Source organism: Aotus nancymaae, unplaced genomic scaffold (genome assembly GCF_030222135.1).
Source record: "Aotus nancymaae isolate 86718 unplaced genomic scaffold, 86718_ANA_hifiasm-v0.15.2.pri h1tg000033l, whole genome shotgun sequence".
Classification (NCBI taxonomy): Eukaryota; Metazoa; Chordata; class Mammalia; order Primates; family Aotidae; genus Aotus; species Aotus nancymaae.
In genome coordinates this window covers 2,171,345-2,193,191 of record NW_026988447.1, presented here as the reverse complement: position 1 = coordinate 2,193,191, position 21,847 = coordinate 2,171,345, and the positions used below count along the sequence as shown (strand labels likewise).

The window sequence follows — 21,847 nt, the reverse complement described above, 5'->3', positions numbered from 1 at the left end:
TTGGAGAGTTAGTGCAAACAGGCACCTCTTTGTAGTAAGCTTGGTGAAGATAAAGCATTTCGGCATATGTTCTGCCACAAAGCATTTGGGGGTCTTATGTTAGAGCTTCAGAATTCCTTCTGAAAAGGACAAAAGAGAGACTTCCTGTCATTTCCACTGGTTTCTGCATGTGGGACCAACATGAGCAACGTTTAAACAGATGCAAATGGTAAGGGGAGGAGGCAGTGTCACGTATTGTTTTACATATTTCTTCGTATCCAGATTGAACTTAAGTCAGTCTCTTTTTGGAGCTTTCAGAGTATACTTCCACTGAAATTACAGCATGCTTGAATGGTTTATTTCACCAATATTTGCTTATGGAAATAAAGGGGAGTGCCAGAGGAGAAAGGAGGAGAGGAGTGGAGGAGGGGTTTGAGGTTGAGGGAGGCTCTGACCACAGCACAGAGCACGGCAACCTTGTCTGATGTGATCATTAACCTTCCTGGAAAACGCAGCTGGCAGTTCTCTGAGGTTTGTCATTAGAATGTGAAGACAGCCACACAGATATTGCACAGACTATTTACAGATCGTTTGGTTTACATTGAGAGCCATTGCTCCACTTGTGCGGTAGGAAAATGAGATTTCAGAAATTCCTTTTTGCGTTTTTTATTTTTATTATGAGTCTTCTCCTTATCAGCGGACAGAGACCAGGTAGGCCTTTGATAACATTTGTACAAGCAACTTGTTTTGCCCGTTTGCATCCCTGGGTCTCTGAGCATGATTGTGTTTATCTGAAATCCACTTAGGTGTGCTTGCGTTTAGTAGTATTGGGGATGAATGTGTAGGACTTTGAAAGTATGCTATCTATCCTGTTGGGTCTATTATTTCAATATTTTAAAAATAGCTGGACTTTGAAATGATAAGTATTTTACCACTTTTTCTCTAAATGCAAAGAAAATAGATCTCTAAGCTATTGTAGATATGTTGTCTTTACAAGTAAAATGAATCAGAAATGTTGGTCTATTCATTATAGAGGTAAAGAAATCTATAAATTTTTAGGTAAAATGGAAACTCCAAAGAATTTTATTTGTAAGTACGTTGCTGGCCAGTGTAGGGACTGAATTAACATACAAAAAGTATAATGTGACAAAATGCAGATGAAATCTTAAAACAAGTCAATAGCTGTTATTTCTAGTTATGTAACTAGGCATGTCACTTAAAGCAATTAAGTGCAGTTATTATTATTATGCTTATAGAGCCAAAAAGTGTCAAAAATATGCATGGTTAAGATATATAATATTAATTTACTTGGCACTTTTCAAAGATGATATCAACTATACTGTATTTAACAGAAATTTAGTACACAAAATTATTCTAATGTACTTTTATTTCAAAACAAAATAGCTAAGATTTCAAAGAACCGGTAAGTTAAAAAAAAGAAAGAACAAAAAAAAGGAAAATAAATTAGAAAGTTAAAAGTTTACTGATTCAGGAAAATCACAAACTCAACTTTAAATAAAAAGGTGGCAATATTTACATCCAAATATGTTAGATTATTCACTTAATATATTTCTCCAACTAGAATAGAAAATGATGCGTTACTTGTTAAAAATTCAGACTTTGCTTTTTAGTTAATTAGAAGTTTGACCACTGTGAGTTTATCTTAAATGACGTCCCCGGTCTGTTCTTTTACATAAATTAAAAAAAAGTTCCAAGTCAGCAACTTTGAGAAAGCAGCTTGATCCCTTCTTATTGTTTACAGCAGTCACTATTCAAACGGTTTATACTTTTCGGAAACACGGAATAGCTTGGGCAATATTCTCACAAAATATTTGTGATTAATTTACTACATAAAATAAAGGGTCTAGGAGCATTAGGAAAAAATCATGTATAAGGAGGAGGATATTACTCTTTAGACCTTGGTATGTTGCTTAACGATAGGGATTAAATAAATAAATGTAAAAGAAGATCTCACTATTAACATGAACTGTTAGGAACACCCCTTGTGTATACGCATCACATCGATTCTTAATTTCAGAATCACATCTGAACGAATAGCAAATAACCACAGTCTAGTTTGGTTCCAAAATATATGTTTACATTGTCTAGATTAAACAATAATTAAACCCCTGAAAATTGCTCCTAATGCTTCTCTCTTTTTCCTTCAGTTAATTTGGCCATGAGAAGAAAATTGCGCAAACACAATTGCCTTCAGAGGAGATGTATGCCTCTCCATTCACGAGTACCCTTCCCCTGAGGTATTTCTGACAGAAAATAGTTTTGCTACGTTTATGCAATGTTCCAAGATAGAGATGCCAGAGAATGTTTATTCACAGTTTATAATATGTGATAATGGCTTGTGGTGATGTCAAGGCTTACGAGACACATACCAATAAATGAAAGGGTGAAATGAATGACGTGACTTTTGGGAATTGCTTTAACAGTTAAGGAAGAAAATTAGACATATGAGGTCAATGTAGGAAAATCTTGATAATGTTGAATCTGAGTAACAGCTATATGGGGGTAATATTATGGTGGATGTTATGCCAAGCTAGCTGATTTCCCATTAAGACCACCGTGCATGAAAGCATTTGGATGTATTCCCCCAACACCACACCAATGATGAACTACCATCAATACTTCAGGGTTTCTTTTTCTCTCTTCTCCTGTCATCTCCTCTCCTCTCCTTTCTTCTCCTCTCCTCTCCCTCTCCTCTTTTCTACTCTTTATTTTGAGACAGGATCTTGCTTTGTCACCCAGGCTGGAGTACAGAGATGTGATCTCAGCTCATTGCAGCTTGAACCTCCCAGGCTCAAGCGATCCTCCCACCTCAGCCTCCCAAGTAGTTGGGCCTACTGGCGTGTGCCACCACTTGGGTAATTTTTGTATTTTTTGTAGAGATGAGGGTTCCCCGTGTGGCGCAGTCTGATCTCGAACTCCTGGCCTCAAGTGATCCACCTGCCTTGGCCTCGCAGGTGCTGGGATTTCAGACGAGAGCCACCACATCCGGCCCTCAGGATTTATTTTTTTCCAAAAATATTTCTTTTAATAGAAAAGGTACACTTAATATTAATGAAATGGCAGCTTTCCAGCCTCATCAATAGTAGTGATCTTGATAGTCGCATCTTAAGGATAAATTCTGGTAGAGTTTTGCTCCTTCCTTTTTTGTTCTTACATATGCTAAATAATTTTACACTATCACGATTACCAGTAAAACTGCTTGAATCAGTTAACTTCAAACACTGTCCAAGTTTAAGTCACTTCATACTAAAAAATGCACATTTAAGATACATCTTCCTTAAAAAATGCCACAGAAATATTCCTCTTCTGGTTAACATACACAGGCAGTGGCTAAATTCGCTTATTCAGTTGGCCTGTAGAGTAACCTTTATGGTTCCATTCATTCAGTGGAAAGAATGGTTGCTATGCGTATTGTTTAATGTATGCTTTTCAAACCTGGTGAAAGCCCTGTAGTAGAAAATTAAATGAAGGAAGAGCAATTCAGTAATAAGCATTTATCAAAAGGCCTGAGACAAAAAAGTCAAGTTCTCTTCTCCTATATCTATAACTAATTAATTTTTGTTATCAAAACATGAAAAACAACTTTGGTGAAGGAATCCAGAAACATACAGTAAGAAGTTTCTGAGAAGCCAATTCATGGTGATTGAAACATACTTTAAAAAGGTTTTCTATGTTAAAGTATCTCTTGGTGTGTGTTAATAATGCTTCCAGCAGAGCTTTTTAGTCTCACGCATAAAATAATGGTAAAAATATGTGCTTAAGAGGACTGGAGACACCCCAGATTTTTCCAGCACTCCTTCATAAATAACAAAGAGGAGAGGACAGATTTCACAATAACAAGAGAATTCCTGCATATACAAAGAAAGGTACCTTGCAAAATATAAACACAAGTCTTTAGATAGCCACAGATTATCCTCCAATCACATACCATGGAAACCAGTGTCAGAAGTAAACAAGAGTAGTGAAATTTGAATTTTTAAAGTTGAGGGAAATTTTGACCTATAAATCAAGTTTGTAAACCAAAGGGAAATTTACATAAAAACTATGCAAACTACTTAATAATAGCAACCCTTTACAAAAGTTGGCTGATAGTTTATAAAACTGCTTGGGTTACAGCATCCATCTTCTCAGTTTTAGGCTAGTTCTAACATTCCAGCTACAATTCTTTGATAAGTGTTTTTAAAAGTCACCTGTTGGAATATACTGTAAGAGCTAATGTAAAATAAACATTACGATAACTTTCCAAGACCTTGCTCAACCAGCACTATAATAACAAATGCTACCTTCAGATCTGATAACAGAATTCTCACTGTGCCAAATACTTTCACGTTTTTTATATGTTTGGCAACAAAGGCACTTTGATAATTGGGTAAATGTACTGTAAAGCTAGGTAGTGGACTCAACACTCCTTTCATTTCTCTTCCTCTATTTTTTCGGATGCTTCAGATAAAATCACATGGGGTTATCTGATTCAGTTAGGACCAAGTAAGACTTTGTAAAGGGATAGGCAAGGTAAACCATCGACTCTGGAAGCTTTCCAGATTAACCTTCTAGAGTGTTTAGACCTTTAGCTCATTTAATAGGAATGTCATATTATCTTTACTCTGTCAATTTTTCCACCTCCTAGGGTTAATGTGAGGACCCTAGAGTAGGAAATGAGGTAGGGACTTAAGACTGGAAGGACTTCTCGTTTCCAATAGTAAAATCTCACCACATCAGTGCTTTATTTATAAGAATGTACTCTAAGGCCAGGTGCAGTGGCTCATGCCTGTAATCTCAGCACTTTAGGAGGCGGAGGTAGGTGGATCGCTTGAGTACAAGAATTCAAGACCAGCCTGGGCAACATGATGAAACCTTGTCTCTACAAAAAAAAAAAAAAAAAAAAAAGTTAGCCAGGCATGGTGGCGTGTGCCTGTAGTCGTAGTTATTCGGGAGATGGAGGCCTCCAGAGAGGATCATTTGAGCTCAGGAGTTTGAGGCTGCAGTGAGCTATGATTGTGCCACTGCACGCCGGCCTGGGTGACAAAGCAATACCCTGTCTCTAAAGTGCTTAATTAATATGTACTCTAGTTAACTGCATACCCTGTCAATAGATACTCTAGCTAGCTTTTAATAACAATTGTAATACTTGTTCATGGCATAGAACGTATTTCTAACAGTACAGAAGAATGAAAAGTCAAAAGTAATAGTTCCCCACTCTATCCTATTGCCCATTTTCATGTTCCGAGGTAATGACTGTGAAAAGATTTTTGTAAAAAGTATCTTTTAATACATTATTTTTAATTGAGTCCAGCTCATACCCTTTTGTCATCCTCACTTGCTATTCAAACAGTGCTTCTAGTTTCCTGCTTTTCACTTTATTCTCACCCCCTTGCAGTCATTGGCATCGGACCCCCTTAACCAAAGCTGCGCTGCTTCCCAACTTTTCCTGCAGTTGTCCTAGCGTCTTGATCCTTCTCACTCTATTCTCTCTACCTCTTGGGAAAACATAAATCCTCTTACGTTGTGGTGAAAAAGGAGGTCATTGGCTGGGCACGATGGCTCACGTCCGTCATCCCAGCACTTTGGGAAGTCAAGGCGAGTGGCTCACAAGGTCAGGAGTTCAAGACCAGCCTGGGCAATACGGTGAAACCCCATCTCTACTAAAATATGTAGCCAGACATGGTGGCGGGTGCCTGTAGTCCCAGCTCCTTGGGAGGCTGAGGCAGGAGCATTTCTTGAACTCAGGAGGTGGAGGTTGTAGTGAGCCAAGATCACGCCATTGCACTCCAGCCTGGGCAACACAGCAAGACTCCATCTCAAAAAAATAAAAATAAAATAAAAAATAAAGGAAGTTATTAAGCCTCAAAATCCAACCTTGCCCTCAAACTACAGACATCTACATCTACAATGCTTATTTTATGTTCCCTTCTAGTCTTTCTTTCTCTCTCTCTCTCTGCCTTTTTTTTTTTTTTTTTGAGACAGGATCTCATTCTGTCACCCAGGCTGGGTGCCATGGCGTGATCACAGCTCACTGTAGCCTCAAAGTCTTGTGCTCAAGTTATCCTCCTGCCTCAGCCTTCCAAGTATCTGAAACTACAGGTGTGTGCCACCATGCTTGGCTAATTTTAAGATTTTTGTAGAGACAGGGTCTAACTTTGTTGCCTTGCTGGTCTTGACCTTCTGGGCTGAAGCAATCCTCCTACCTTGGCCTCCCAAAGGCTGAGATTACAGGCATGAGCTGCTGTGTGTGGCCCCTAGTCTTTCAATAAAAGGCATGTCTCTCAGGCATGGGTAATCTCCCTACACCTCCAGGACATTGATCCAGCAATTATACTCCCTTACTTCCCCAGAATGTTCAATATGTCAACACTGACCTATTTCATCTAAAATAAAAAAATAAAAATAAAAAGATGGAAAAACAAAAGAGAGAAAGAAAGAAAGAAAAAAAGAAGACAGAGAAAAAGAAAAAAGAGAAGGGAAGAAAAAAGGAGAGAGAAACAAGGAAAGAAGGAAAGAAAGAGAAAGAGAAAGAAGAAAGAAAAAAGAAAAGAGGGAGGAAGAGAAGAAAGACGAGTTCCACGTTTGGCCCCACAGTGCTCTCTAGTGACCAGCCCGTGTTCTCTTCATCTCTTCGCAGACACACTTTTTGAAAAGGCAGCATTTTATTTTTTCTCCCAACTATTTTCAACACATGACTCCCCTTTTCATTCTGGGGAAGGTTCATTATGACTTCCTTCTTCTGAATCCCGTGAATGTATTTCCGTCCTGATCTCAGTTCTTTTGCTGTAGATCAAATGATACACAAAATAATAATAATTTCACAAACACCACCTTACAACATGTGCCTTTCCAGTCTCATCTGTTACCTCATTCTTTTCCCCTTGCCTGTCCCAGAGGGGATAAAAGTGAAGTCTGTGTTTGGACCAACTGGATTCAAGCTCTGGCCACACAGCTCACTCTCTGGTGATCATTGCTGAGCCATTTATTCTCTCTAAGCTTCCCTCCACTGCCAGATCTGTAAGATGAAACTTGTTACGGCACTTACGGTATCATAACAATACCTTGCACATAGTAAGTGCTAAATAAATAGTAGTTAGCCTCATTATTACTTTAAAATCAGTCCATTCTTTGCCTCTTAACTGTTCTTCAAGCTACCCTTTTACCTCAAATGTATATTTGTTCACCTTTTTGCTCATTATCATTCATCCTATAAGAAACCTTCCCTGATTTTAAAACCCCTATCAATTACAAGAGATAGATATGCCCACTTTTGCTCTCAGATCACTATTTACACACTTCTGTTGAAGTCCTTAACCCCAGGCATTAGAATGTGTTAACTGACTGTAGTTCTCCCGTCTTCCCTCTACATGCTGTAAATTCCCTGAAGCCTGAGAGTGGGTCTTATTCATCTTTGTATCTTCTGTCAAAAAAACTGTCTGCAATACAGCAGGCACTTCATTAGTCATTTTGTTTGTTTGTTTGTTTGTTTTGACAGAGTCTTGCTTTGTTGCCCAGGCTGGAGTGCAGTGGTGCAATCTCGGCTCTCTGCAACCTCTGCTTTGGGGCTGAAGCGATTCTCCTGCCTCACCCTCCCAAATAGCTGGCATTAGTTAGGTGCACCACCACACCTAACTAATTATTGTATTTTTAGTAGACACAGGGTTTGACTATGTTGGCCAGGTTAGTTTCGAACTCCTAACTTCAGGTGATCTGCCTGCCTCTGCCTCCCAGACTGCTGGGATTACAGGCATGTGCCATCATGCCCAGCCTCATAAATGTTGCTAAAAGAAATGAAATGGGCTTGGTGCAGTGGCTCACGCCTGTAATCCCAGCAATTTGGTAGGATGAGGCAGGTGGATTGCTTGAGATCAGGAGTTTGAGACCAGCCTGACCAACATGGTGCAACCCAGTCTCTACTAAAAATACAAAAATTAGCTGGGTGTGGTGGCAGACACCTGTAACCCCAGCTACTCAGGAGTCTAAGGCAGGAGAATCACTTGAACCCGGGAGGGGGAGGTTGCAGTGAGCTGAGATCACACCACTGCACTCCAGCCTGGGTGACAGAGTGAGACACTGTCTCAAAAAAAAAAAAAAAAAAATGAAAAAAGAAAAAAAGAAAGAAATGAAATGAAGCTTTTACTTATTATCTTTTAATTTAAGATAATAAATTTAAGCCTTATTCTCACTAGACAGAAACATGCATTTTCAGATTTATTTTCTAATATTTCTAGAATGGAACTCTGATTTTCTATCTCTGTGGTGGAGATATTTCCTCTTCTAGGAATTCCTTCTCTCATCAAGTCCAAAGTCTCTCCCTCCCCAAGAGTCATTGTAAAGCTCATTTTCCTCCTGAGGCCCACCCTATTCAGTTAGTTTACAATAACCTTCATCCTTGTAACAATCACAGCCCTTTTATTAGTAGGCTTTTAAAGCCATTTATCCCATTCTACTTTGTTTTTTTAGATTTTTATCAGTGTTAAGATGTGAGCTCCTTGAAGACAAGATTTAGCCCCTAAAGCTTAGGGTACAAGCCTTTGCTTAATGTGAATGGCCCGAGAACAGCCTTAAATATGGGCATTCCTGTGTGGACTGAAATATCTGCAGGACGTATTGCATAAAACTAAATTAAATACAGAAAATTACTGTTTTCTAAATTAATCACAGTCCAGTGTCCAAAGGTCATGCTTGGAGGAAATCCCTAATGTCCCCAATTTACTGATGAAATAAAACTTTTCTGTAAAGATTAGGATGCCAGCTGGCCACCGTGGCTCACACTTGTTAACCCAGCACTTTGGGAGGCTGAGGTGGGAGGATCACTTAAGACCAGGAGTTTGAGACCAGCCTGGGCAACATAGCAAGACACTGTCTATACGAAAAATACATTAGCTGGCATGGTGGTGCACACCTGTAGTTCCAGCTGCTCAGGAGGCTGAGGTGGGAGGACTGCTTGAGCCCAGGGGGTTGAGGCTGCAGTGATCTGTGATCACACCACTGCCCTCCAGCCTGAGAGACAGAGTGAGATTCCATCTAAAAAAAAAAAAGAAAAAGATTGTAATGCCTTAACAATAAATATATTTACTTATATACTTATATATCAAATACATAAATATAGTGATGTTTATATAATAAACATGTATTATAATAATTGTATATTCCCATAAACATGTATACAGTGTTCTAAAGTTTCAAAGTTTTCTTTTTTTTTTGAGACAGAGTTTCACTCTTGTTGCCTGGGTTAGAGTGCACTGCAGTAGCACAATCTCAGCTCACTGTAACCTCCACTCCCGGGTTCAAGCAATTCTCCTGCCTTGGCCTCCCTAGTACCTAAGATTACAGGCTCATGCCACCACACCTACCTAATTTTTTTGTATTTTTAGTAAAGACAGGTTTTCACCATGTTTCCCAGGTTGGTCTCAAACTCCTGTCCTCTGGTGATCCGGCCTCCTGGGCCTCCTCAACTGCTGGGATTACAGGCGTGAGCCACCACGCCTGGCCAGTTTTCTTTGTTTTAAAAACTCATTTCTCCTTACAAAATGTGTAACAATTCTTCCCATAGATAGCTACACTAGCTGCTCTCTACCATGATGTTCAGGAATCTAAAATTTATTTTAGCATAAATGCCATCTAATCCATTTCCCCACCTTATCCACCGTGGAAGGCGTGGTGGTTCCTTCGTTGTGCTGTGGGTCCCCTTCTCTCCCTAAGGTTTCTTAGGAATTTCAAGCTGCCACTTATGCCTTTACTTCATCTTCCCTCTCTGGATCATCAGGTCAACCTGGAGGTTTAAATGATGATAAGCCTATATGCTAAAACAAACAATACACACATATACATCCACATACCACTTAGTCAATGCTCTCATGATTTTTCTGTATTCACTGTCCCCGATTCATTATTTTGCATTCACATCTAAATCCAAGTTAATCTGTCTTACACCTCTTTTAGAATGATCCTTATCTTTGTAAAAAAAACTTTTTTTTTGAGATGGAGTTTTGCTCTTGTCACCCAGGCTGCTGTGCAGTGGTGCCATCTCGGCTCACTGCAACCTCCACCTCCCAGGTTCAAGAGATTCTCCTGCCTCAGCCTCCCAGTAGCCGGGATTACAGGCATGTACCACCATACCCAGCTAATTTTTGTACTTTTAGTAGAGACAGGGTTTCACCATATTGGCCAGGCTGGTCTCCAACGCCTGACCTCAGGTGATCCATCCGGCTTGGCCTCCCACAGTACTGGGATTGCAGGCCTGAGCAACTGCACCTGGTCTGATCTGTCTAAATCAATTCACAAATTTTCATCTTCTCCCTGATTTCACAACAGAAATTAGCAACTGGGTACTCAGCCTGTAAAATTCCCTTCCCTTCAATTCCAGGGCACCATACTTACTTATTTCCACTAAATTCTCACCTGACCCTCTGCCTCCCAGGCAGCCTGTTCTACCTTGCAAGGTGTAATAGAATGCATCTCTGCTCTCTCCTGCCCTGTTTCATCCTATCCTGTAGCCTCAATTACTTCGTTACACTTAATTATCATACTCCTGAGAAAAAAGAAAAAGAAGATGACCACTCAGATGAGATCAAGCCAGGGCTATTTATTCAGAGTTTACATAGCAAGGGAGTCAGCCAGCATCACTTGGGTTTGACAGAGGACCAAGACAGGCAGAGAAGCAGGAAAGCTTCCTTGTGAGAAAAACGGAAGACTTTAGGTATGATGTGACTAAGGAGATCGTTGGCATGGGAAAGCTGAAACCAGGCTATCTAGAAGCAGGATATCCCATTCAATTTGCGGAATATAGGTGGTTTTCTCCAGTTAGTCCTAAGTTAGAAGCCAGGGAGAAGGGATGAAAAGGAAGCTGGTGGTTATTGATGGAATCTTGACCATCTGGGACCAGCTGCTGCAGAGGTTGTGATCCGGCTTCCTGGGCTGGTAGCTGCAGATTGTGGCTCAAAGCATTAATATGGGATCTGCCCATTGTACACTTGTACACGTTCAGTCTCCCAGTTCCCAGTTTCTCACCAGTTCACGTCACACGAGCTCAACTACTGTTTACCCTGCAGCCACCTCCTCACATCCTCTTCTGCTTCTCTTTTATCCATTCTTCGTATTACGGCTTCTGTACTGCTTCAGATCCTTTAGTGATTGCTCATTACTTTACAGTTGAAATAAAATTCTGACTGTAAACCGCAAAAGTGATTCCTTGTGAGTTGTCAAATATGTCATGTTCCTTACCACTTCGGGGTTTTTACACATTATTTTCTCTGCCTACAGATGCTTTTTTTCCTACTCTTCACCTTTTTCCTACACAATCAAAATTTTGATTGAATGTCACTTCACTTGAGTGTTTGTATGAGTGTGTATACCATATATAACTTCTTTTTTTTTTGAGACAGAGTTTCTATCTTGGTGCCCAGGCTTGAGTGCGATGTCACAATCTCAGCTCACTGGAACCTCCACCTCCTGAGCTATCCTCCTGCCTCAGTCTCCTGAGTAGCTGGGATTACAGGCACTTACCGCCATGTCTAACTAATTTTGTGTTTTCAGTAGAAACAGGGTTTCACCATTTTGATCAGGCTGGTCTTGAACTCCTGATCTCAGGTGATGATCCACCAGCCTCAGACTCCCAAAGTGCTGGGATTAAAGGTGTGAGCCACCACGCTCAGCCAGAGTTTTGCTCTTGTTGCCCAGGCTGGAGTGCAATGACACGATCTTGGCTCACTGCAACCTCTGCCTCCTGGGTTCAAGTGATTCTCTTGCCTCAGTCTCCCAATAACATTTTTTATTACACTGGCCAAAGTAGCCTTGCTGAGGTGGGATGGGAGTGGGGGTGAGGTGGGGGATATGGAGGGGTTAGAGTTCTTTAGGTATCACATTTCACTTATATCAAAATTGTGCTGGAGTTTAGTTCAATTTTTTACTCAGTCTTCATGTTTTTTTCTAATGACAACATTTTTATATACACAAAATTATGTGTGTACAAATATGACATATATACACATTATTTAAGCACATATGAAATCCATGTACTGCTTTATCTTTTATTTAGATATATTTATTTGTACATATGGAGACAGTGAGTTAGTTTTATTTTTATTTTACTTTAAGTTCCAGGATACACATGTAGAACACACAAGTTTGTTACATAAATGTGCCATGGTGGTTTGCTACACCTATCAACATGTCATCTGGGTATTAAGTGTCAATCATTTTGAATGACACTGTAGTCCAGTCGGCTGTCCATTTTCATGGGTTTTTCATTAATTCAGCCAATGGCAGATTGCAAATATTTGGGGGGGAAAGAATGGTAGTATCTGTACTGAACAAGTTCAAACTGTTTTCCTTGTCCTTATTCCCTAAACAACACAGTATAACAACTATTTACCTATTGTTTATATTGCATTAGGTATTATAAGAATTCTGGAAACAATGTAAAGTACATGGAAAGCTGGGTGTAATTTATATGCAAATACTACACCATTTTGTATAAGGGACTTCAGCATCCATGAATTTTTTTATCCAAGGGAAGTCTTAGTTCCCATGGATACTGAGGGATGAGTGCATTTCACCGTATGGATAGCCTTAATTTATTTACCTTGACTTTCTTGATCAATATGTATGTTTTATAGTATTTATGCTGTTTTGAACAATGTTACAGTGAACAGGCATGCATAAATATTTGAACATATGCACACTTATTTTCTTACAAAATATTCCTAGAAGTGGAATTGTGAGAATATGCATATTTAATTTTTTCCAGATATCATATATACACCAGAAAATTTACCCATTTAAGGTGTACAATTTAATGGCTTTTACTGTACTCCTAAGTTGTGCAACCATCACCATGATCAATTTTAGAACATTTCATCATCCCGTAAAGAAACCCCATACTCATTAGCAGGCACTCCCCATTTCTCCTCAGCTCTCCAGTTATAGACAACCACTGACCTACTTTCTGTCCCTATAGATTTCCCTATGCTGGATATTCCATATAAATGAAATCCTGTGATATGTGGTCTCTAGGATTAGCTTCTTTCACTTAATGTTTTCAGGGCCCATCCATGTAGTAGCCTGCATCAGTACTCCACTCCAATTCATGGCTGAATACAATTCCATGATATGGAAAAATCACATTTTGTTTTTTCAGTCTTCTACTGATGAATATTTGGGTTATTTCCACTCTTTGGCAAATACGAATAATTCTGTTGTGAATATTAGTGTATAAGTTTTTGTTGGAACATATGTTTTCAGTTCTCTGGGAATAAAAGAGAACTGTTGGGTCATATGAGGAACTGCCAAGCTGTTTTCCATGGCAGTGGCATCATTTCACATTCCCGCCAGCAGTAGATATGGGCTCTAATTTCTCCACATACTTGCCAACACTTGTTATTATAGCTATCCCAGAGGGTGTGAAGGACAACTTATTGTGGTTTTGATTTGCATTTCCATAATGACTAAAAATGCTGAGTGTCTTTTCCTGTGCTTATGGGATATTTGTGTCTCTTTGAAGAAATGGCTATTTAAATCCTTTGCCTGTTTTGCAGTAGGATTATTTGTCTTTATATTGTTGAGCTGTTTTATATATATATATATATATATATATATATATATATATATATATATTCTGAATACAAGGCCCTTATCTGAAATGTAATATGCAAATATTTTCTTCCAGGATGTCTTTTCCTGGTGTTGTCCTTGGAGCAAAAAATGTTTTTAATTTTATTGAAGTCAAATTAGTCTATGTTTTCTTTGGTAGCTTGTTCTTTAGGTATTATATATTTTTTCAAAAGAAATTAATTGAAGGTCACAAAGATTTACATCTACTTTTCTCTTCCTTTTTTCTTTTTTTTGAGATGGAGTCTCACTCTGTCACCCAGGCTGGAGTGTAATGTTGTGGTCTCGGCTCACTGCAACCTCTGCCCCCCCGAGGTTCAAGTAATTCTCCCACCTCAGCCTCCCGAGTAGCTGGGACTACAGGCGTTTTTGTGTCCACACCTGGCTAATTTTTGTATTTTTAGTAGAGAAGGGTTTTTACCATGTTGGCCAGGCTGTTCTCAAACTCCTGACCTCATGATCCGCTTGCCTTGGCCTCCCAAAGTGCTGGAATTACAGGCGTGAGCCACTGTGCCCAGCATTTTTTCTTGTTATAAATCTATTTCCGATTTTTAGTTCTTCTCGAGCCAGTTTTGGTAATTTGTGTCTTTCTAGGAATTTGTCTATTTTATCTAAGTTTTCAAATTTATTGGCACACAGTTGTTTATAGTATTTTCTTATAATTATTTTTTGCTGTAAGGTTAGTAGCGATGTCCCCTCTTTCATCTCGGAGTAGTAGTTTGAGTCTTTTCTCTTTTATTCTTGGTCAGCCTAAATAAAGTTCATCAATGTTGTTGCTATTTCCAAAGGGACAACTTTGGTTTTGTTGATTTTTGCTATGGATTTTCCACTCTCCAGTTAATTCATTTCTGCTGTAATCATTATTATTTCCTTGCTTCTGCTTGATTTAGGTTTTGCTTGCTCTTCTATTTTTAGTGTCATAAGTGAAATGTTAGGTATTCAACTGGGATCTTTCTTCTCTTTTACTGTAGATGTTGATAGGTATAAATTTCTCTCCAAGTGCTGCTTTAGCTGTATTCCCTAAGTATTCATTGTCGATTATCTCCAAGTACTGTCTTTTTCCCTTGTGAGTCCTTTAGGAGTTGTTTAGGAGTGTGCTGTTAATTTCCATATATTAGAGAAGTTCTCAAATTTCTTTTGTTATTGATTTCTAATTTGATTCCATTGTTGAATCATCTATTTTTCCTTTCAATTCTGCCAGATTTTGCTTCATGTGTTTTAGGGCTCTGTTTTTTGGTATATATATCTTCATAATTGTTCTGTCTTCCTCAATTGACCCTTTTAGCATTATAAATGTCCTTCATTGTCTCTGGTAAACATTTTTGTCTTAATGTTAAAGAATCTCCCATTATCAGCATATCCACTTCAGCTCTCTTACGGTTACTGCTTACGTGATATCTTTTTCCATCCTTTGACTTTCAATCTATTTTTAGCTTTGAATCAGAAATATGCCTTTGCAAAGAACATATGATTAGATCGTGTTTGCTTGTTTGTTTCCTCCAGTCTGACACTATCTGCCTTTTGAATGGATTATTTCCTAAGTTCATGTTTAATTTTATTATTTATGAGGTTGAACTTACGTATGCAATTTTTCTTCTTCTTTTCTATATGTCTCGTGTCTTTTTTTGTTCTTCTCTTTCTCCTCTACTTCTTTCTTTGCATTAAATGAATATTTTCTTGGGTCTGTTGTTTGGTCACTGAAAAAAAAAAGAAACGGAAAGGAAGAAAGAAAAAGAATATTTTGCAATGTAACATTTTAATTTATTTAACAATCTTTTCAGCTGGAAGTGGTGGTTCATGCCTATAAGCCCAGAACTTTGGGAGGCTGAGGCAGGTGGATCACTTCAAATCAGGAGTTCAAGACTAGTCTGTCTAACATGGCAAAACCCCATCTCTACTAAAAGTACAAAAAAATCAGCTGGGTGCCATGGAGCATGCCTGTAATGCTAGCTACTCAGGAGGCTGAGGCAGGAGAATAGCTTGAAGCCAGGAAGAGGAGGTCGTGGTGAGCCAGGATTGTGCCACTGCACTCCAGCCTGGGAGACAAATATGTATGTATTGCAAGTTTGATAAGCAAAAAACTCCATCTTATTTTCATTTATTTATTTATTTTTTACAGAACATACACACATACATATTTTTCTTTCATTTTCTCTTTTCTTTTCTTTCTTCCTCTTTTTTTTTTTTTTAATTGAGACAGAGTCTTTTTCTGTCACCCCGGCTGGAGTCAGTGCAGTGGCATGACCTGGGGTCACTGCAACCTCTTTCTCCCGGGTTCAAGCAATTCTCGTGCCTCAACCTCCTGAGTAGCTGGGAATACAGGCGTGCACCACCATGCCCGGCTAAATTTTATGTTTTTGTTAAAGACAGCGTTTCACTTTGTTGGCTAGGCCGGTCTCGACCTACTGGGCTCAAGCAATCCACCCGCCTCAGCCTCCCAGAGTCCTGGGATTACCGGCGTAAGCCCCCATGCCCAGGCACACATACACGTTTTTTCAAGATGAGTTCCTGCCATGTTTTCCAGGCTGGTCTTACTTAAACTTCTGTGCTGAAGCCTTCCTCTCACCTCAGCCTGCTCAGTATGTACAAGCCATCATGCCCAGCCCCATTTCATTTTTATGTTCCAATTTAGGCAGTCTGAGTTGAGAGAGATAATTTCAGAAGAGGCGTCTGTGTATTTGCATTGCTAAATTAATCATAGTTAACACCCCACCATGACTGTGAGATGTGAAGTGAAAGTGAAATGTGAAGGAGGTGAAAGCTTCCAGAAATGAAGCAAGAAGCTGCCTTCATGTCTTCAGGAGGAGGCCAAAGAAAACTACCTAAGGAAGGACACCAGTAATTCTCCCCACAGAAAGATCCCTTTTACTCTTATTTCATTATTTTATATTTTTATTTTTATTAAAAAAAAAAAAACCTTTTTTAGAGACAAGGTCCCACTATATGTTGCCCAGACTGGACTCAAACTCCTGGGCTCAAGTGATCCTCCTGCCTTGTCCTTCCAAAGTGCTGGGATTACAGGTGTAAGCCACCACACCCGGCCACCTTTTACTCTTTTTTCTTTCCTTTTCTTTTTTTTGAGATGAAGTCTTGCTCATCACCCAGGCTGGAGTGCAGTGGTGCAATCGCAGCTCACTGCAACCTCTGCCTCTCAGGTTCAAGCAATTCTCATGTCTCAGCCTCCCGAGTAGCTAGGACTACAGGCATGTACCACCATACCCTGCTAATTTTTGTATTTTTAGTAGAGACGGGGTTTCACCTTGTTGGTCAGGCTGATCTCAAATTCTGACCTCAGGTGATCTGCCAACCTTGGCCTCCCAGAGTGCTGGGATTACAGGTGTGAACCACCGCACCCGTCCTACCTTTTACTTTTTTTTTTCTAACTACCTTTTACTCTTAAATGAAAATTAGGTAATTATATTTTGCCACTAATATATATTTAAAACGTTCTGCTAAACACTAATTATTAAACAGTCTAACAGAATTAAAAGGTACCTAGGGAACATTTATCTCTTTAATTAAATACTCAAAATTAATATTTTGGTTCTGATATCTCTTTGTTGGTGTGGTTTATGTAACTTTTTTAGTTTGTACAAATATCAAGAATAAAAATCCCGAATATTAAGAGAAATGGTTCAGATTGCTAATGTGGGTCACTGAGCAAATAAAGATTATTAGGTTAAAAATAATTTAATGTAAAAAATCTCTTTAAAAGCTTAAATTCAGGCTGGGAGCCATGGTTCATGCCTGTAATCCGAGCACCTTGGGAGGTTGAGGCAGGATAATTGCTTGAACCTGGGAGACAGAGGTGTGACTCTGTCTCACAATAAATAAATAAATAAAATAAGATTAAAAAAAAGCTTAAAAGCAGCCTTTTGAAGACACATAGGTGGTGTATTTCTATTGAAAGGTAAGAATATATAATGTTGCTTTCAGCACTGAAAAACACTGATAAGCTTCCATGACTTACTATTTAAAAAACTTAAGCGTGTGTTAATTGTTGTTCTGGATAGTATTTCTTTGATGTATGTTTCTCCCTTGCCTCCCAAATATAGATCTCTCTAGCTAACTTTACTGGATCTATCAGAAGAAGAAGAGGAATGAAGGGAAGATACCCAACCACACAAAAGAACTTCATGATGGCAACAGTATGATTGCTTAGAAGTTCTTATATAAACAAAGATGATTTGAAGGTATCTGGGATGGTTTATTAGTTTCACAGAATTTTATTCTTCTTGGTTTCTCTTGAGAGGGAAAATAACATAAATTCAAAATGATTCCACTCTGAAGCCCAAATTATTGGCCTACCTAACAAAAATATCTCATCTTTTCCTGCACATTATTATTCTTTTATGGGTTAAAAAGAAAAACACCTTTTAGTGTTCTTAGAACTCTTTCATGATAAAAAATGCAAGAATTTAAAATGTTCCTTTCATATTCCCAAAGTATTTACTTTGTGTACTTTTCAGTGATTTTCTAAAAACTGCTTAATCTGAAATTAATTTCATTGACCATTTGACTTTGCACAATAAGGAGATAATAGCTGGTTCATTTATTGTGTGTAGAGAAAGAATAAGAACAACTAGTAATTGTAAGGCCGGCTGCCTCGCTGAAGAGCCAAATGGACACACTTATCTCTCTGTGCTGGCTCCCCACACCTGCTCCTATCTGGTTTCTCCATGCAGGCTCCACACGCCCACTCCTGCATTCCTCACTCAACCCTTTCAAAATTTAAAAAGCCCGCGGAAGATTTGTCCAATGGCAGTTTAACATTAACCTCCCCAGCCAGTCAGCCTACCAATGAAACTGTCTGCTCTTTGTTTCCCTAACAATCAATCAAATCTCCTTACCAATGAAATTGTCTGCTCTTTGTTTCCCAATGACCAATCAACTACCTCCACTTCTTATAAAACCCCACGCCCTGAGAAGCCCATTGCGACTTCTCTGGCCCCTTCCTGGACCACAGAACCTCGCCCGGGAGCTGAATAAATTGGATTCTCATTTTTTCCTCACTGGCCTCAGTTTCCTCATTTTAACTCGGCAATATACCTTACAGTAATTGCTACTAATTTTATGATAGGCTTTAATGTTTACGAAAGTATGATTCTTTGATTTAATGAGTAATGATGTTCATTAGAAGTTAAAAGAAAGCATAAAATCTTAATGGTAGTTCATTTTACGTTAAAATGGAACCATTTTTTGTTTTTGTTTCTGTCTGAGACACAGTTTCACTCTGTTGCCCAGACTAGAGTGAAGTGACACGCTCTTGGCTCACTGTAACCTCCACCTCCCGGGTTCAAGAGATTCTTGTGTATCAACCTCCCAAATACAGGCTGGGATTGCAAGTGTGTGCCACCACACCTCGCTAATTTTTGTATTTTTTGTAGAGATGGGGTTTCACCCTGTTGCCCAGGCTGGTCTTGAACTCATACTGGAACCTTACATATTTGAATGTTTCTCATATAATTATAAAAAGCCAGTGTTTGATTTTATTTGAAGTTTTTTTGTGTCCTTTATTATTTTGTATAGATAATTCCTTAAAAAGGCTTACTTAAAGTTGATATCTAAAATACAGTTATGCCAATGAAGTCCAATTCAGGGTGATATCTGTATCTAAAGGATGAGAGCTTGTCGTCCTAATGGGCTTTGTCTTCATGCTGTTCATCCTCAGATGCTGAGACATGGAAATACAAAATCAGAAGGAATTTAGGGATATAGTTACTCAAAAAGGAAACGATCCTGTCTAAATTTGATTTTCATTGATCACTAGGTGTTCCCAGATGTAAAGCAAGCTCTTAGTTCATATTTATTGAAGGATTTTTTTTTAAGATAAAATCTGACTCTATTGCCCAGGCTAAAGGGTAGTGGCACATTCTAGTCTCAGTGCAACCTCCACCTCCCTGGCTAAATCGATCCTTCCAACTCAGCCTCCCATGTACCTAGGACTACAGGCACTCACAACCACACCTGGCTAATTTTTGTATTTTTTGTAGAGATGGGGTTTCGTCATGTTGACCAGGCTGGTCTCGAACTCTCAGGCTGGTGAGCTCAAGTGATCTGCTTCCTTGGCCTCCCACAATGTTGGGATTACAGGCATGTGCCACTATGCTGGTCCACAAGTTTATCTCTTGAGTAGAAGTTTTACTTTGTAAACATTATAGAGTAGAAGAAACCGTAAACCATTAACCTTTATTTTTCTAAAATGCAAGGTTGGGGTTAATACAGATGTAATTTTAAATAGAAAACCTGACGACACTGTGGAGTTTGTCTCCCTTTCAAAGCTTATTAAAAGCATCTTTGTGGATGAATGGTACTTTCCACAAGTGCATTTGACTAGAAACATGGGCTATTCTCAGTTATATTTATGTTTAAAACATGTACTTGTTTGTATATTTTTTACTAAATAAAACCACTTTATATGGTGAAGATACATCTTCTTTAATAGAAGTGTAAACTCTTTCAAGTGCAAATTTGCACATTCACATAAAATTTACAAATCAGTTTTACCATTGTAAAGAAATTAAATGGTTATACATTTCTTAATTGTGCAATAAAATACTCAGTGATTTGAATGTCTAGTTGTCCTTACTTTGTATAAGAAATGTTCGGTGTTGAGTATAGCATGGTAGAAACGTTCCTGATACCTGTCTCTGTTTCCAGTGTTTATTGCTATTAATTGAGGCATTTAAGACCGAACAGCCTTGATACATCCCTTACCACTGCAGATCTTTTACACAATTCAACATTATCAGAGCAAGAGCAAAGATTCTCTCGAAGCCTCGCAAACTCAGTAACCAGCGCACATATGCTTGTTGACATACCAGAACAGATCCTTGACATAGAGCTAACTTGTATTCACTGAGAGGTGAATGAGACCAGAGGGTACCAAACCAAATCTGTGTTCTTTAAACATAACACTTTCTGAGTTGGTATTCATTGAATTATTTTAATTTTCTTTCTTTTTTTTTTTTTTTTTTTTTTGAAATCGAATCTCACTCTGTCATCCAGGCTGGAGTGCAGTGGTGTGCTTCCAGCTCACTGCAACCTCCACCTCCTGGGTTCATGTGATTCTGGTGCTTCAGCCTCTCCAGTAGCTGTGAATACAGGTGCCTGCCACCACGCCCAGCTAACTTTTGTATTTTTAGTAGAGATGTGGTTTCACCACGTTGGCCAGTCCAGTCTCAAACTCCCAACCTCAGGTTGTCTACCTGCCTCAGCTTTCCAAAATGCTAGGATTACATGTGTGAGCCACAACACCCAGCCTAATTATTTTCTATTAAAAGTCTAACATTTTCAGAACACAAAGGAAGATACTTTTTACATAGCTTGGTCAAGATAGTTAAGGGGATCAGTAGTAATGACGCCACCCCAATTTGGATCCCAGAGGTGTCAGTGAGCAGACCAGCTGGAGGGTGGTGGACCAAAGAAAATTGTAAAGGCTGGGCCCTTCTTTCATATTTTGACCTTATTTTATGTTTTTCTTATTTGAGATGGAGTCTTCCTCTATCGCCATGCTGGATGCAGTGCTGCGATCCCGGCTGACTGCAACTTCAGTTTTCCTGTTTCAAAAATTCTCCTGCCTCATCCTCCTGAGTAGCTGGGCCTACAGGCACACATCACTATGTCCGGCTAATTTTTTTACTTTTATTAGAGATGGGGTTTGACCATGTTGGCCAGAATGGTCTCGATCTCTTCCCCTCATGGTTTGCTCGCCTCGGTCTCACAACGTGCTGGGATTATAGGTGTGATCCACTGCGCCCGTCCATTTTGCCCTTCTTACAGCTTCCTTTGAATATCGGAAATTGTTGTTTGCTGTACATTTGATCAGAAGGAAAAGGAAGTGAAGTCTTTGGTCCCATCCTGAATCATTTTTTCCCTCTTTCTCAGGGACAGGACTAGAACAAGTGAGCACAAAACTGAAAAGTGTGCCCAAAATCTCAGCAACCCAGATAACATTTTAACTCCATTTTTGAAAACAATAAAAATTAACACCCACGAAAAATACATGATGAATAAAATACCAAAATTATAAAGACAGGATGTCAACAGTGAGCGTGGTGGCTCAAAACCAGTAATTCCAGCACTTTGGTAATCTAAGGCAAAAGGATTGCTTAAAGCTAGTAATCGGAGCCCAGCCTCTGCAACATAGCAAGTCTTCATCTCTAAATCAAAGAAATTATCCCGGCATGGTGGTGCATACCTGTAGTCTAAACTACTGGGGAGGCTGAAGTGGGAGAATCACTGGATCCTAGGA

General features: G+C 39.1%; 1 protein-coding gene across 2 annotated transcripts; it reads left to right on the top strand.

The window, feature by feature from the left end:
• Positions 1-500: 500 nt before the first annotated feature.
• On the top strand, positions 501-17,942 carry APELA (apelin receptor early endogenous ligand). 2 transcript variants are annotated; one of them, XM_012472893.2, is made up of 3 exons: positions 501-690; positions 2,148-2,237; positions 17,649-17,942. In XM_012472893.2, exons 1-2 carry the CDS (start codon positions 615-617, stop codon positions 2,234-2,236), a joined length of 165 nt encoding a protein of 54 aa, XP_012328316.1. In that variant the 5' UTR covers positions 501-614; the 3' UTR covers position 2,237; positions 17,649-17,942. The 2 variants fall into 2 exon arrangements, with proteins under 2 accessions (XP_012328316.1, XP_012328317.1); XM_012472894.2 differs by lacking the exon at positions 17,649-17,942 and adding an exon at positions 6,333-6,827.
• Positions 17,943-21,847: the final 3,905 nt, after the last annotated feature.